Below are 18,110 nucleotides of genomic sequence, written 5' to 3'. Positions count from 1 at the left end.
GAAACTTTGGCATTTTAATTAACATGTCACACATATAGACTTGTACAATTGGTGCTCTGTCGTGAGAAGTGATTGCTGTACAACAGCTACTTTTTGATGCTTGTCTATGTTAATAATCTATGCTGATATACTCAGTCGGGTTGCAACTGAAGTTTTCCTGAAGGGCGGCACGGTGGCACAGTGGTTAGCACTGCTGCCTCACAGCGCCTGTAGACCCGGGTTCGATTCCCGACTCAGGCGACTGACTGTGTGGAGTTTGCACGTTCTCCCCGTGTCTGCGTGGGTTTCCTCCGGGTGCTCCGGTTTCCTCCCACAGTCACAAAGATGTGCGGGTCAGGTGAATTGGCCAAGCTAAATTGCCCATAGTGTTAGGTAAGGGGTAAATGTAGGGGTATATGTAGGGGTATGGGTGGGTTGCGCTTCGGCGGGTAGGTGTGGACCTGTTGGGCCGAAGGGCCTGTTTCCACACTGTAAGTCTAATCTAATAGAAGAGCTTTAGGATAGGAAAACTGCATTGTGAAAATTGTCAAAGTAAGAAAATGATCAATTAAATAGGTTAGATTTAAAGCTCCATTCAAACTAAACCATGCCCAAAAGGCAGAGATTTCAAGTGATGTGCAAACTATAAGTCTGGACAAAGAAGGAAGTCTTAATTCCCTTGGCACAACTCTCGAGAGCGTAAAGAGTGAAACTATTATCATTCAGTCGCATTAATCAGTAAAACGGGCAGCAATGCTTAGTGTAAGCATGTGCTATTTCAATGTGGAAATGCAGAAATTACTGCCAATGATTTCCTGCTCCTCCATAGTCTACACTGTTGAAGCCCCCATACCTGGCAACCTTGAGAAGTAAATAATCTGCCAAGAGCATCATCTTTTATGCTAAAAGAACCCACAATAGGTTAATCTCACGAAGTGGTGTAACGTTTTAATAGTATACTAGGTCATAGCTATTGACTAACTAGGCCTCTGAATCTGACAAACTAATTTTGATGTTTATCTAATGTCAAGATTTTTTCAAACTGATAAAAATATAAATTTTTAACATAATTATCTTAAACATTTGTTTGGATATTTCAACTTCAAACATAACATTTGTTTGACTGTCTGGAAAACTGTAATATAAGTACAGTTTACTTCCTAGTTTACAGTCTGTGAAAATTCTTCAATATGATTGGCTGTTTACTCTACTTAATATCATTATTATTTCTGGATTCCTGAAAACCCCCTTGATTTAGTGTCAAATGAGGGTCAGAAAAGGGGAGATCCTCATTACAGTGATCACGAGATCTCATGGGCAGGTTTCTTTGAGGTGAGCAACCAGTGTTGTCACTTCACCACTGACCATTTTATCAGACCATAAAACATGAGAGCAGAAATTAGGCCGTTCAGCCCATCGAGCCTGCTCCACCATTCAATCACAGCTGATAAGCTTCTCGAGCCCATTATCCCACTTTCTCTCTGTAATCCTTGATCCCCTTGATAATCAAGAACCTACCTACCTCCATCTTAAATATACTCAATGACCTGGCCTCCACAGCCTTCTGTGGCAATGAAGTCCATAGATTCACCACTCTCTGGCTGAAGAAGTTGTCATCTGTCCATAATGGCGGCACGGTGGCACAGTGGTTAGCACTGCTGCCTCACAGCGCCAGAGACCTGGGTTCAATTCCTGCCTCAGGCGACTGACTGTGTGGAGTTTGCATGTTCTCCCCGAGTCTGCATGGGTTTCCTCCGGGTGCTCTGGTTTCTTCCCACAGTCCAAAGATGTGTGGGCCAGGTGAATTGGCCATGCTAAATTGCCCATAGTGTTAGGTAAGGGGTAAATGTAGGGGCATGGGTGGGTTGTGCTTTGGCGGGTCGGTGTGGATTTGTTGTGCCTGTTTCCACACTGTAAGTAATCCAATCTAACTATTTTAATGAACTTCAGAACTCATGGAAACAAATCGTGACATCTTGAGTTAACAGCTAATCACTCCTTAATGTCAAGTACGTCTTGCAAAGGTTGACAGGTATCCCAATGTGTAGCCATTCAAATGTGAAATGGGCAGCTAAATGTATCAATACTTCAAACCACATTGATAAATATCTCAAAGACCTGATAAAAGCAAGGCCAAAGAATTCTCAGACGTGGAGATGAGATAAACACACATCCTCAGATAGACTTTGTTCAGAGGTAAGAAAGAAGAACTGTGACTTTATCCCACATTATGATTGAGGTTTGAGAAAATGGCTATGATAAGACAACAACGAAGAAATACCGTGGCCTATGCAAATCTAGATTAAATCAAACTAACTCAGTTCACCACGGCTGCAGAGATCTTTTAAGCATGATGAGACAGTCCATTTGGTATCTTCTCGAGGGAGATGATGTATAGAGTAAACGTGTAAGTAGATGTTTGGATTAACTAGGAAAAAGAAAGCTGAAGACACCAGATGGATAAAGAATGGTGATGATTGTTGAGAACTTGGAACAAGCACAATTTAAATGCCGTCATCAGTTTTCGATAGAAGAGGCAGAGCCAGAGATAGGAAGACATTGAATGTTGGAACCAGCAGCATGGGTCCTGAACCAGTTCACTGGTGCGCATATATTTTTTTAATCTTCATTGCCTGGAGAGAAATGAAAATGTCGTGATTGGAACCAGGGTCGAGTGTGGCGCTGGAAAAGGACAGCAGGTCCAGCAGTATCCAAGGAGCAGAAGAATCGAGGTTTCAGGCATGAGCCCTTCGACCCTGAACTCCAGCATCTACAGTCCTCACGTTCCCCTGACTGGAACCAGAGCTGGGTAGATCTCATTGACAAAGAGATCCTTGACTGGGGTTGTTACCCAGAGCCAGCCAGGGAGCCCTGGCTGAAGACAATAAATAGGAGATTCATCGAACATAAAAGATAGAAACGTACAGCACAAAACAGGCCCTTAGACCCACAATGTTGTGCCGAGACTTAATCCTAATGTAAAATATAGTAACTTAACCCCTCAACTTACTGCTATCGATGTGCATGTCCAGCAGTCGCTTAAATGTCCCTAATGACTTCGCTTCCACCATGTCAGCTGGCAACACATTCCATGCATTCACAACTCTCTGTGTAAAGAACCTACCCCTGATGTCTCCTTTATACCTTCCTCCTAATATCTTCAAACTATGACTTCTCGTACCAGTCAATCCTGCCCTGGGGAAAAGTCTAAGGTCTCCTCAGTAAGGGACTGGCTCTGAGCTGGCTGGTCACAGCCCATGAACAATGCACATGTAAATAAATGGTGACTTGGTGACTGGACACATTTGTTCAGTTATTCCAGAAAATACTTGAATTCTACTGTGGATAGGTAATCTACCCAGTCAGTTACCCACCCAAAGGCTGAAGGTAAAAACTTTAATAACTTGAACCATAAACAGCTTATTGCAATCGCTTCCATGGTTATAGAGAAACAAGAGATTGTACAATCCCAAAACTGAACTCCACGTGATGTTACTTATAGTTGAACCCAGCTAAAAGTTGTTCTATTGTCATTTTAAAGTCAAATTATTGAGCCTTTGCAGTGATCACTCCAATAACCTTTTTTGGCACGTATGGAATTCAGAGAATTTACAGTGTGGAAACAGGCCCTTTGGCCCAACAAGTCCACCCAGACCCCATTCACCTAACACTACAGGTAACCTTAGTTCAGCCAATTCACCTAACCTGCACATTTTTGGACTCTGGGAGGAAATCAGAGCAAACTCAGCTAGACACAGGGAGAATGTGCAAACTCCACACAGCAGCCTGAGGCAGGAATTGAACCTGGGTCTGCGAGGCAGCAGTGCTAACCACTATGCCACCATGCCACCCACTGTCACATCAGAGATCCAGTGTTGAGTTGCTGATTATTTCTTGTGAATTGTTTTCAAACATTGCTTCATTTTAGTCAGGCAATTGGCAGCAGATGTATTTCCTTTGTGTTATTCTAGATGTTAATGTAGGGCCACCTGTTGAGCTGAACTCGAGGAATGCATAGCAGAACGTGTGATATTTTCCTACTTTAAGCCATTTCAGATAATCTTCAAGTTGTAATAATTGTTTAACAAACCTTTCACATTTCCTCCTTGGACTGGTGATACTTGTATAGCGCTGACCAGGATCTAATTTGTACCATGTCCCACGATGACCAATATGTGCTGCACATTTATGGCTTTTTCCAGTCTTGCCCTTTTCAAACAGGCCAACCATACTTCCGCCAAGTGACAAGCGTTGATCAGGAGGATTATTCTCCATTGTAATGGGCGTAATAGCTGTTTCCTGTATTAAGAGCAAGTTCCCCTCTCACTCTGACTCATACAATATGTTTCCATGTTTAGTGTTTGAAGAGTCCAGCCAAAACTAGCTGGGAGTCACACGGAGAGATGTGAGATGATCTCCAGCAAACTTCCTGGTTTTGTGGAGAGGATCAGGTGCATTCTGGGACAATCTAGCTCCAATCTGGAGACCAGCGCCTTTACATTCTTAACATGCTTTATCCTCTGTCATTCGCTCCTTCATGCACAGGCTGCCGAATACACATCCACCCGGTGTCAAAGACATCCTCAAGTCCAGAACCAGGGGTCACAGTCAGGATTCAGAGCGGACCATTTAGAACAGAGATGAGGAGGCATTTCTTCACCCAAAGAGTGGTGGGCCTGTGGAAGCCATTACCAGAGGAAGTAATTGATGTCAAAACATTGAATGACAGCAGATGGAGAGAAAGAAAGCAGGATTAGGCGATTGAGTTGGATAATCAGTCGTTGATTCTGATGAACAACGGAGCAGGCTCAAAGGACCAAATGGCCTCCTCCTGCTCCTATCTTCTATGTTACTATGTAAGCCTGTCACAGACCTGCTTCTCCCAACCAGACCTACCCAGCACAGCACCAGTGGAGAGACTGACTGGCAAACCACCGAAACTCTGCACCCTTCCCCCAACCCCCCAAGACATGTGTCAGGCAGCGATTTGGGGAAACAGGGTCGCTGAAAACCATCAGTACACCTCAAAGAACGAGGATCCTGATAAGGGAACAGATCTTTCTGGCAGAGTCTGGTTTGCATAAGTGTCTGATATTCTGGCCTATGTCACATAAGACACAGGAATTCGTTGTCCCCTTGTGTTTGATAATATCCAGGCTTCAGTAAAGCACAAAATCCACCAGGAGCTGATACATTACAGATTGTCATTATTCTAAGCCATGTGCTATGAGAACTCTTACATCTGTAATTTGAAGTAGGATATCTTCTCCTGGCCATTACACTAGGAGCAGGTAATTGGACCACCAAGTAAATACTCTCTGACTCTCTCCCTTCTATGCTTGTCGATGTCCACAGAGGCATAAGGAAATGGTGCTGGGGTACAGCGTTAACACCAGTGCCCATATTACCGCTGGCGCAGTGGGAGAACTCTTGTGCCTGACTCAAAACATTGTGGTTTTAATTTGTACCTCAGAGGTTTTTCATGACCAGTGGTGGAACTGACATCAGCCAATAAATCTGGAATTGTGAAACTCGGCTCAGTAGTGGTGACCATGTGGTATATTGTGGTTTAAACCCATCTGGTTCATGAATGAAGGGAATCTGGTCATGTTTACCCAGTCCGGAGTCGATCTCATAACTCTGGACCCGGACTGGGTAAATTGCCCTCTGAAATCATTGTAACAAGCCACTGTGTTGAGTTCCAATGCAACAAATGCTGCCCTTTCCAGGGATACCCACCGCCTGTAAAAGAAAGAGGGAGAAATCAAATCTGGATTTCCCATCACAGCTCTGTAGGAGGTGCTGTTTTCCAAATGGGAAGATCACCTCAGTTTCTGTCTGCCTTCGCAGGTTGGCTGTCTGCCTTAAAGGAACCTATCAGTCCAATTATTTCTCTCCTGGTGAGGGTTGGGGGTAGCCCAGCCTTGCCTCGGGACCACGTGAATGAAAGCAATTTGCCTGTCTGTCACCTCATCACTCAGTTCATGCAGTGTAATGTGGTGCATCATTGCAAGGTTAGACCCCTCTCCTCAATCCCCCTACTAAAACAGATAGTGGTCACTGAGGATGGTGACCCGTGACTGTCCAATACCACATCGGTAGCTATAGATACCCTTGATATATAACACAAATAAGGAATCCATTAGATCAGTGGAGAAAATGGATTTCCCAGTTTCTGCTGTACTGCCATCATTTTGCTGGAAATACTGTGCAGCCATTGCCATTTGTTGATGAGCAGTCACTCCTCCTGGCCACAACCCTAACCCTAACCCTAACTATCACTGTTCTTCCTGAGACAGTTCAACTTGGAAGACCCAAGCCCATTCCCAATGGTTTCTGTAATGAAGATTTTGTCCCTAAGATGGCGCTGTATGTGGCAACATTGTACTCTTTTCACTGTACCCCTGTACCCTGTAATGGAGGCACGCATGACAATGAAACCTAAATTTAAATCTAAATCAATGAAACTATTAAAGCTGCAGAATTGATGCCACTACCATCTGTAAAGACTAAACATAAGCTTCATTGCCAGCACCATTTCTGCCCCTTTGTGATGATCCTCTGGGAGATGCAGCACGTTGAGCTACAGGGTGTAGCTGGCTGATGTGGATCTGCAGGTAGCAGGGCTGTGATTTTGAACCAGAGTTGAGCAGAGTTACACCTGGGAGAAAGACTTCCGACTATCCACCTTATCCATGCCCTTCATAATTTTCCACTTTTATCAGGTCGCCCTCCTCAGCCTCCAACACTCTAATGAAAACAATCCAAGTTTGTCTAATCTCCACTTATAACTAATATACTTCAATCCTGGTCATGTCCTGGTTATCCTCTTTCACACCTATGATGTGGTAACCAGAACTGCACACAATCCTCTAAATGTGGCCTAACTGGGGCACTGAGTATAAAGGTTGTTACGTCACGTCCAGTCAAGTACGGGGTACAGGGGTACGGTGAAAAGGGTACAATGTTGTTACATCCAGCGCCATCTTAGGTATAAAGTGCCCAAGTATAGAATCTTAGTTACAGAAACCATTGGGACTGGGTTTGGTGTGTTCAAAACTGAACCGTGAAGGTTAGCAATGTGATCAGGAGGAGTAACCAGGGTGAGAGGCCTGGAGATATGGCTACTCTTCAATGCACAGTGGCTCAGTGGTTAGCACTGCTGCCTCAATGTGCCTGATTCCTGGGTTCAATCCCACCTTGAAGTTGTACGTTCTTGCTGTGCTCCGAGTGCTCCAGTTTCCTCCCGCAGTCCAACAATGTGCAGGTTTGCTGGATTGGCCATGCTAAATCGGTGGCACAGTGGTTAGCACTGCTGCCTCACACTGCCATAGACCAGGGTTCAATTCCCACCTCAGGTAACTGTCTGTGTGGAGTTTGCACATTCTTCCCATGTCTGCATGGGTTTCCTCTGATTTCCTCCCACAGTCCAAAAATGTGCAGGTTAGGTGAATTGGCCATGCTAAAGTGCCCATAGTGTTAAGTGAAGGGGAAAATGTAGGGGAATGGGTGTGTTGCGGATCGGCGTGGACTTGTTGGGCGGAAGGGCCTATTTCCACACTGTAAGTAATCTAAATCTAAATTACCCATAGTGTCTGGGGATGTGTGGATTAGTCATGGGAAATGCAGGATGTTGGGAGGTGAGAATACTCTTTGGAGGGTTAGTGTAGACTTGATGGGCTGAATGGCGGGATTCTAAGAAATGGCAATGGCTGCATTTTATTTCCAGCAATGTTATTAACATCAGAATGCGAAATAATGGGAAGTCCATTTTCTCCAGTGATTCCTTATATGTCGGAGTGTTTATCCCAACATGGAAATGTCAAATAGTCAGGGGGCATAAGTTTAAGGTGAGAGGGAAAAGTTGAAAGGAGATTGACAGGGCAGGTTTTTTTGTACACAAGTAGGTGCCAGGAACATGCTGCCGGGGGATGTGGGAGCAGCAGATATGATAGCAATGGTTAAGAGGCATTTTGATAGACACATCAACAGGGGCGGAATAGAAGGATACAGACAATGTACAGGCAGATAGGATTAGTTTAGAATGGTATCATGGTCAGCACAGACATAGTGGGCCGAAGGGCCTGTTCCTGCGCTCTATTGTTCTGTGGACTCAGGAGGGGAGACAAAACAGGCCGGGAGAAGGGAGGGTGGCGGTGTTGGAGGAGGTAGTGCACGGAGGACCAGGAGAGCGACAGGCAGACAGGACTGTGAAGAGCACAGGCTCAAGAATGGGCCTCCTGCAGACCTAAGAAAGAGGCCAAGAATCGAGGACTGAGCAAACCACAACCAATACCTACTGGTAAGGAATGGAATTCCCTCAGCATTCCCTCATATTAGAAAATCTCACATTAGTGCTAAAATACTACGTAATTACATTATATCAGCAAATAACACAATAACATATGTTAAATACCGATGCAGGTAAGATCTGGAGGGGTAAAGACCAAACATAAGCTTAATTGCCGTTGTAAATAACTGGTTCCCCAGTTTACATCTCTGCTCCTTTGTGATGATCCTCTGGGAGATACAGCATGTTGAGATACAGGGTGTAGCTGGCTGATGTGGATCTGCAGGTAGCAGTGGCTGTGAGTTTGAACCAGAGGTGACCAGAGTTGATGGATAAACGTGATGAAATGTCCAGTCCTAATGCCTTCCATTATTCCCATCCTGAGAGTGTCTGTTCCTCCCCCACCCACCCCCGTCAAAAATTGATAGGGTTTTTTTAACCTTCTACTTGTCAATCAGTCTGCATTTCATCTTCTCGGCCTTTCTGTCTGGGCCCCCTGCCAGTCCTTGCCCCACCAAGACTGCCCATTTACCACAAGGGTTTTCTTGTTACTCTTCACGTTCATTTGTAAATTCAGAGCCGTTTAGATTAGACTAGATTAGACTTACAGTGTGGAAACAGGCCCTTCGGCCCAACAAGTCCACACCGACCCGCCGAAGCGAAACCCACCCATACCCCTACATTACCCCTTACCTAACACTACGGGCAATTTAGCATGGCCAATTCACCTGACCCGCACATCTTTGGACTGTGGGAGGAAACCGGAGCACCCGGAGGAAACCCACGCAGACACGGGGAGAACGTGCAAACTCCACACAGTCAGTCGCCTGAGTCGGGAATTGAACCCGGGTCTCTGGCGCTGTGAGGCAGCAGTGCTAACCACTGTGCCACCGTGCCGCCCTTTAGGGGAGGTTCACTCAGCTGTTTTGTTGAAGAGGATATCTTGCGAGGAAGGAGTGTGTATCCAGTGGCATTAAGCAGAATGCGGGACAATCTTACTGAAGCTTCAATTCCTGAGGGGACTTGACAGGATGGATGTTGAAAGGATGTTAGAGAGACTAATTGGAGGCACGATTTTTAAATAAATGCTCGCCCATTTAAGACAGAAATGAGGAGAATTTCTTTTTCCCATGGCACTTTTTTTGAATGAGGGCAGTGTCTTAACCAATAATCATTCCCCTAAAATATGCCAACAAGACAAAGATTAACTGTCGTTGGTGGGAACTTGCGATGAATTAGTGTTTCTATTAACTTGCAAAATTACTTGAAAAATGATTCATTGTGTATGGTACACTGAGGGGCTTGGTCTGGATGTGACTGAATGTGTATTAAAGCAAATTCTTTTGCATTACAATTTCAATCTGTGCCCCAGAGACTGTATGATGGTGCAGATTTACCTTGGTGGGGAATACAGCTTGGAAGCATACTTGGAAGAAAGAATAATTGTGTAATGCAGCTGATACATCACTAACTAGGAACCACTCAGAAAGAAAAATAATGCAACTCTAAATTTATGAACAAAAGACAAAATATTGGTCAATGGTTCATAATAGATGATAGAGTGACTGAGAGAGAGAGAAAGAGAGAGAGAGAGTGTGTGTGTGTGTGTGTGTGTGTGTGTGTGAGACTTAACAAACATGATTCTAAACATTGCAATGTTTCCTTCTCAGGTGAATGGGGTAAATGTATGTGCTCTGTCTCACAGTGAGATAGTTGAAGTTTTGCGCAGAGTACAAGGTGTAGTGACACTGACCGTCAGCAGAAAACTGCCTGTGGACACAGTGGATAATCAATCCGAAACGAAATCTTTCCCCAGAACACAATCGATACCTGCTGGTAAGGAGTGGAATTCCCTCAGCACTTCATAAAGAAAATCTGATATAAGTGCTAAAATATAACATAATTAGATTATGTCAGCAAATAACAGAACAACAAATGTTACATTGAAGGAGAAAGAAAGCTAAATGATGTTCAAAGAGAGAGTTTCTTGATTGGTTAAGATAACTTTGTTAAAAAAAAGATTTTCAGTGAAGTGTGCTCAATGCCAGTAGTATTTGTCCCAGTGGTGGCTTCCAATGGGCTCACAGTTGTAACTACCAGTTTGTGAGAGATGTCACTATTGGATGTGTCCTCAAAGTATCTGTAAGGAAAACAAATCTCAGATAGGGGGAGGTGTTGATCAGGTAGGAAATCACTCAGTTCTGAGATAACAGGTTGGTATTGCTCATTTATCAAGTTTACGTTGACAACCTTATCGTGTAGCTGCTATTTTCCAACATTTGACAGCTTTGATTTATGGTGGGGCTCACTCAAGTCTTCCTGCTTGAGTTGCCAACCCTTCAGGATTGGCCTGGAGTCCTCAGGAATTGATGATTCATCTCCGGGACTGTGCAAGCTTGGAGATAAGGCATTGGGATTTCTTTTTACTATTGAAAAGATTTGAGCATCGTGGACTGGGCTAGCATTTATTACCTGTACGTAGTTGCCCCTTGAGAAGGTGGTGGTGAGCTGCCTTCTTGAGCCGCTGAGTCCACCTACTGTGGGTTGACCCACACCACTGTTAGGGAGGCAATTCCAGGATTTTGATCCAGCGACAGTGAAGGAACTACGATATATTTCCGAGTCAGGATGATGAGTGGCTAAGGGGATGTTTCGGTGGTCGGACATATCTGCTGTCCTTGTCCTTCTAACTGGAAGTGGCTGTGGGCTTGAAAGGTGCTAAGAAAACCTTAGTGAATTTCTGCATCTAAATGAAACTGCACACTGATGCTACTGAGCGTCTGTGATCAGGGAGTGGTTGTGATGCCATTCAAGTGGGCTATTTTGTCCCGGATTGTGTGAAGCCTCTAAAGTGTTGTTGTAACTGTACTCATTCAAGCAAGTGGGGAGTATTCCATCACACCCCTCTCTTGTGCCTTGTAGATGGTGGACAGGCTTTGGGGAATTAGAGGGTTAGTTACTTGCTACATTATTCCTTGCCTCTGACCCGCTATTGTAACCACAGTATTTGTATGGCTAGTCTAGTTCAGTTTCTGGTCAGTGGTAATCCCCACGATGCCAATAGTGGAGGGAGGGGTGGGGGTGGTCAGTGATGGTTATTCCAGTGAATGACAAGAGATAAGGATTAGACAAGAGATAAGGATTAGATTCTCTCTGGCTGGAAATGAACACTGCTTGGCAGTTATTGTCCAGTTCTAGCTACATTTGGTCATGGATTGATTTGGTACCTAAGGATTCATGAACACTATGCAACTATCAATAAACATGCCTAGGTCTAACCTCATGATGGAAGGAAGGTTGTTGATGATGCAGATGAAGAAGGTTAGGCCTAGGATACTAACTCGAGGAGGACCTGAGGGGATGTCCAGGAGCCAAGATGACTGACCTCCAAATACCATAACCATCTTCCTTTCAACTATTAAAAACTGCTGTTTATTTTGGTCATTTCTCTTTATCAGATACAAGACTATTGAAAATATGTAAAGAGGTTGTTGGGTTGACAGTCAACCACCATCCAATTGGGTTACGAGCCTTCTTGCTTTTCCATTGGCGTGGGAAGGCAATGAGTCACAGAAGTAGACGTGTCGGCCAATCATTGGCTGGAGTGTGGGGCAAGCCATCATGATGAAACTTTCAGGAATAGGTTTAATTGCAGTTGGTTACAATCCTGGTATTAAAATAATCATTTTGCTTTCCAGTTTAATCAACAATAGAGAAAATGAAATGACACAGTTTTTACAATATCACAGCTTCAGACATTTGTGTATAACATACTGATTTAAAACTGGAGGTCAGAGAGCAGGAATATCATCGATGAGTCAAGGCAAACTCTCCCTGCCACTTTGTATCTTTATCTGAAGGCAATAGAATGAATTAGCACCTCGTGCTACCATCTAGTGGTGAGAGATGGTCATGCTGCCACATTTTCTCCATTGTGGTGTTAACTCTCCATCCCCCTCTTCCTCTCCATCTCTCCACTCGTCTGATTTTCTTTGTATCTGGGGCTGTCAGATAAAGGACTTGACTACACCTTCTGTCCTGGTCTATTCCCACACAAATCCAGTTCCAACTCTGATCAGGACATTGGAAAATGGGAAGCTAGCTATGAAATGACTGCAGTTTCTTTGAATATTAAAATAAATGCTACATCCTTCTTGGGCAGATAAAATCCCCTTTAGTTTCTGTGGTTGTATGAGCACTATACACAATAAGTGGGCATCTGCTTTACTAAACTAGGGTCCAAAGGTGGCTCAGTGGTTAGCACTGCTGCCCCACAGCATATGGGACCCAGGTTCGATTCTAGCCTTGGGCAACTGCCTGTGTGGAGTTTGCACGTTCTCCCTGTGTCTGTGTGGGTTTCCTCCAGGTGCTCTGTTTTTCTCCCGCGGCCCAAAGATGTGCAGGTTAGGTAGCTTGGTTATGCTAAACTGCCAGTAGTGCCTGGAGATATGAAGGCAAGGTGGATTAGCCATGTGGCAATGCAGGATGGTAGGGTATGGGCGGGATGCTCTCCGGAGGGTCTCAGCGTGGACTTGATGGACCAAATGGGAGAAGGTAGGATGACAGATGCTGGAGATCAGAGTCGAGAGTGTGGTGCTGGAAAAGCACAGCCGGTCAGGCAGCATCTGGGGAGCAGGAGAGTTGACGTTTTGAACATTAGCTCTTCATCAGGAATGATGGAGTGGCCCAAGGAGGCCGAGAGATAAATGGGAGGGGGGCTGGGGCTGTGGAGGAAGGTAGCTGGGAATGCGAGAAGTAGAAGAAGGTGGGGGGGGGGGGGTGGTGATGGTGACAGTTTGGAGAGGAGGATGGAGCAGATAGGTGGGAAGGATGATGGACAGGTAGGACAGTTCGAGAGGCTGGTGCCAAGTTGGAGGGTTGGATCTGGGATAAGGTGGGGGAAGAGGTAGTGAGGAAACTGGTGAAATCCACATTGATCCTATTTGGTTGGAGGGTCCCAAAGCAGAAGTTCTAAATAGCCTCCTTCCACACTGTAGGGATTCTGAATTGTTGTTGTATTTTAAGTCCCAAACCAGGTAGAATATTTCAATTGGGCTCCACTGTACGTTTCCGGCCACTGCAGCAGACAGCAACTGACAACCGGAAGCGGCAGATTCAAACCAGTCTAAATGCCAGAGGAATCAGCACAGAAGCGCTTCACAGGAGGCTCCCAAGCACTGAGGATGTCACCTAGAAAGGGGACGAAACGTTTGCAACAAAAACTCTCAGCTCGGCGAACAGAACCACAACAATGAGCACCCGAGCTACAAATCTTCTCACAAACTTCGTTTCCAATTCTGTAGGCAGTATCCAAAGGCTCCCATTCCCTGTTTTTTACAATTCCAGTTCACATTCTGATCTTCATTTTCAGCTGTTACTCGTTATACAAATGTCTGAAAGTTTGATATTGTAAAAACTGTAGCATTTTATTTTCTCGATTGTTGGCCATTGACTAAAGTGGAAAACAAAAGGATTATTTTAAAGCCAGGACTGAAAAGAATTGCTGCAGTTTTGAGAAAGCAAATTACTGAAGATCATTACATACACTACTGTTTTGTACAAGCACTGGGTGATAACATTTGGAAATGACCCAGCACTGGAATGTGTACATAGAAAATGATTTTTATTTTCTGGTTATACTTCTACCCCTACACTACCGCCTAACTGCGGTAGTGCTTATATTTTCCCCAGCACCATGTTGTGTGTGTGCAGGTGTGAGACACAGTGAGAGACACAAGGTGCACAAATCTTTATTCAATTTCCACCACCAGGAGGAAAGGAAACACCCGAGTGGCCAGTGACAAGCAGTGCCCTTCACATCAAAGGGCATTACTGTGTGATCAAACCATGAAGGGGAGGGCAGGGATTAAATCAAAATAGAGTTGGAGGGGGAAATAATGCACTCCACTCCCTGCGGCGCCCACCTCTCCCTGAAAATCTCGAGGGTGTTGGTGGACACCGCGTGCTCCTTCTCCAAAGACACTCTAACGTAACTGCGGAAGAGGGGCAGGCAGTCAGCCCTAATGACCCCCTCCACGGCCCGCTGCTGGGACCTGTTTATGGCCAACCTAGCCAGACCCAGGAGCAGACCCACGATGAGGTCCTCTGATCTACCCTCCCTCCTCTGCACCGGGTGCCCGAAGATCAGGAGACATAGAGAATGATTCGGATGGTAACAGGTAGCTGATTGGTTTGTGCAATAATAACCAGTTGGGGATGCTTGGTCGGGCCTAGCATCTGATCATTGCTAACACTGATCAATGTTATCTGTTCACTCGATTCCTTGAACCAGGTAAATTGGGACTTTGTGTGCTTTAAGTAAATCAGTAATTTCTGTGGCTTCTGTCGAAGTAATGTGGCTGTAAAATTTGCGTAATGTTACACGATCTTGTTTGTTTTTGCAGTCTTGTGACAAGGTAAAATAAAATGTCTCTTTAATAATGTTAATGTGCCCTTACCTGTGCAGACTTCAAGCATGCTTTAGCAACACAAGATCAAGAGTATTATTCTAATCTCCTTCCACCTCTTCCAATTTTAAACATAAGAATTGCCCCTCTGCCTCTCCCACTTGAGTTTAAATTAACCCCCTTCTCCTAATGCACTTTTTCGGTCAAAGTTGGCTTCTCCCAATCCCAACCTCAGCTCAAAAGGAGCAGCATCAAATGAAACGTGATACTGAGGCAAACAATCAGACAGGTAGGAGAAAGTGAGGGCTGCAGATGCTGGAGATCAGAGTGGAGAGTGTGGTGCTGGGAAAGCACAGCAGATCAGGCAGCATCCGAGGAGCAGGAGAATCGACGTTACGGGCATAAGCCCTTCATCAGGAATGAGGCAGGGAGCCTCTGGGGTGGAGAGATAAATAGGAAGGGGGGTGGAGCAGGGGGGAAGGTTGCAATAGGTGGATGGAGGTGGGGTTGATGGTGATTGGAAGAATGGTGATGAGAGGAAATTGCTTCACTTAAAAGTTAGGTGTCTTTGCAACTCTCTTGCCCAGTGGCTGTTGAAGACAGTTAGGGCTGGGAAAATCACTTGTTTAGTGCTTCGTGGACTGAAGTGTTATTGAAACTGATCAGCCATGATTGTATGGAACAGTGAAAGAAGCGCAATGTGTCCTATAGGCTGCTCCTGGTCCTTTACCAGATGTTCTTATCTCAACAAGAGATTTCATAAATCAACATCAAAATTCACGCCTCCAACTGCACCAGGGACCTGGGTTCGATTCCAGCCTCAGTGACTGTCTGTGTGGAGGTTGCACATTCTCCCCGTGTCTGCATGAGTTTCCTCCGGGTGCTATGGTTTCCTCCCACAGTCCAAAAATTTGCAGGTTAGTTGGATTGGCCATGGGAAATGCAGGATTACAGGGATAGTGTCGGGATGTGGATCTGGATGGGATATTCTTCGGAGGGTTGGTGTGGACTTGATGGGGCGAATGGCCTGTTTCCACACTATGGGGATTCTATGATTCAATGAAACACCTTCCCATGCAGAATAATGATATAAACCTCTATATCTAAAAACATATGGATCCTCTACACACAGAACCATTTAAATCACAATTAACTAAATGTACACCTCATGACAAATCATTTTAATGAAATCAGAAACCTCATATCAGCATTTAATAAAATGAAAATGCGTAACCCTCATGTAATAATGGTCTACAAAGTAATCAAACAGATGTGGCAAAATGACTTTTTTCCCTGTTCATATCTGTTTTTCATTAAAGTTGCTATTAAATATGGAATTTGAAAATGTTTGTTGAATTCTTATGAGAAGCAAATTTCGAATCTCTGTGGTGCAGACTAATTGAATCAAGCACATTACTGAACCCATTGTGAGTTGTGTGTGTATGAAGGCCATTCTCATAACGGGAAGCAGTGTTGTGGGAGACCCAGCAACAAGAGACAGAGAGGTAATCCGGCCAGAAAGGGGCAGGGCAATGTAAGGGAAGTGGGGAGAGTGGCAGAAGAAAATTGTGGAGAAGAAAGATCAGAGAAACTTCGGAAAATAGGAAAAGGGTATACAGGGAAATTCTGGTGACAATCGTAGCTAGGAAAATTATAGATGAAAGCTGTTGTTTTAAAGCACACCTGGCCTTCCCCGTATGAATCTTCTAGGAGAAAGTGAGGACTGCAGATGCTGGAAATCAGAGCTAAAAATGTGTTGCTGATTAAAGCACAGCAGGTCAGGCAGCATCCAAGGAACAGGAGAGTCGACGTTTCGGGCATGAGCCCTGCTTCGGGAATGAGGAAGGTGTGCCAGCAGGCTAAGATAAAAGGTAGGGAGGAGGGACTTGGGGGAGGGGCGATGGAGATGTGATAGGTGGAAGGAGGTTAAGGTGAGGGTTCTAGGCCGGAGTGGGGTGGGGGCGGAGAGGTCAGGAAGAAGATTGCAGGTTAGGAAGGTGGTGCTGAGTTCGAGGGTTGGGACTGAGACAAGGTGGGGGGAGGGGAAATGAGGGAACTGGAGAAATCTGAGTTCATCCCTTGTGGTTGGAGGGTTCCCAGGCGGAAGATGAGGCGCTCTTCCTCCAACTGTCGTGTTGCTATAGTCTGGCGATGGAGGAGTCCAAGGACCTGCATGTCCTTAGTGGAGTGGGAGAGACAGTTGAAGTGTTGAGCCCCGGGGTGGTTGGGTTGGTTGGTCTGGGTGTCCCAGAGGTGTTCTCTGAAACATTCCGCAAGTAGGCGGCCTGTCTCCCCAATATAGAGGAGGCCACATTGGATGCAGCGGATGCAGTAAATAATGTGTGTAGAGGTGCAGGTGAATTTGTGGCGGATATCGAAGGATCCCTTGGGGCCTTGGAGGGAAGTGAGGGGGGAGGTGTGGGTGCAAGTTTTGCATTTCTTGCAGTTGCCGGGGAAGGTGCCGGGATTGGAGGTTGGGTTGGTGAGGGGTGTGGACCTGATGAGGGAGTCACGGAGGGAGTGGTCTTTTCGGAACACTGATAGGGGAGGGGAGGAAAATATATCCCTGGTGGTAGGGTCCGTTTGGAGCTGGCGGAAATGACAACGGATGATACGATGTATATGGACGTTGGTGGGGTGATAAGTGAGGATCAGTGGGATTCTGTCCTGGTGGTGATTGGAGGGGTGGGGCTCAAGGGTGGAGGAGTGGGAAGTGGAGGAGATGCGGTGGAGAGCATCGTCGATCACGTCTGGGGGGAAATTGCGGTCTTTGAAGAAGGAGGCCATCTGGGTTGTACGGTATTGGAACTGGTCCTCCTGGGAGCAGATGCGGCGGAGGTGAAGGAATTGGGAATATAGGATGGCGTTTTTACAGGGGGCAGGGTGGGAGGAGGTGTAGTCTAGGTAGCTGTGAGAGTCGATCGGTTTATATTAAATGTCCGAGTTGATTCGGTCGTCCAAGATAGAAATGGAGAGGGAGGGAGGAATCTGAGACGGTCCAGGTAAATTTGAGGTTGGGGTGGAAGGTGTTAGTAAAGTGGATGAACTGTTCAACCACCTCATGGGAGCATGAGGCAGCGCCGATACAGTCATTGATGTAGCGGAGGAAAAGGTGGGGGGTGGTGCCAGTGTAGCTACCCGTATGAAAGCAACACAGTGCATTGTGGAACGGTGTCACTTCATTATGCCATATTTGAGTGTGTGTGTGTGTGTGTGTGTGTGTGTGTGTGTGTGAGTGTGTGTGTGTGTGTGTTGGAGTATGAGGTTGGGCGTAATACAAAGGCCTGTGGCTGTGTAAGATATACCTTTATGGAGTTGACTATTTAAAGTGAAATTTACCTTATTTTTGAAGTCCCACTTGCCTGTCCAATTGTGAATAATTATTACGAAAAGTGAAAAATTGTTGGGAATTTCTTCATCTGATTGCTAGTTTA

General features: G+C 45.4%; 1 protein-coding gene across 1 annotated transcript in view; it reads left to right on the top strand.

Annotated features, from left to right (window-relative positions):
* Window positions 1–18,110, top strand: part of ptpn20 (protein tyrosine phosphatase non-receptor type 20) — a 254,022-nt gene that overhangs the window by 176,799 nt on the left and 59,113 nt on the right. Inside the window, exon 32 of the mRNA XM_060854122.1 lies at window positions 14,674–14,685. Within this exon, the coding sequence (XP_060710105.1) occupies window positions 14,674–14,685 (12 nt within the window). The remainder of the gene's footprint in view (window positions 1–14,673; window positions 14,686–18,110) is intronic.

Source organism: Hemiscyllium ocellatum, chromosome 43 (assembly GCF_020745735.1).
Source record: "Hemiscyllium ocellatum isolate sHemOce1 chromosome 43, sHemOce1.pat.X.cur, whole genome shotgun sequence".
In the NCBI taxonomy this organism is placed as follows: Eukaryota; Metazoa; Chordata; class Chondrichthyes; order Orectolobiformes; family Hemiscylliidae; genus Hemiscyllium; species Hemiscyllium ocellatum.
Note: the sequence above shows the minus strand (reverse complement) of the source record. Positions and strands in the feature narration are given on the sequence as shown.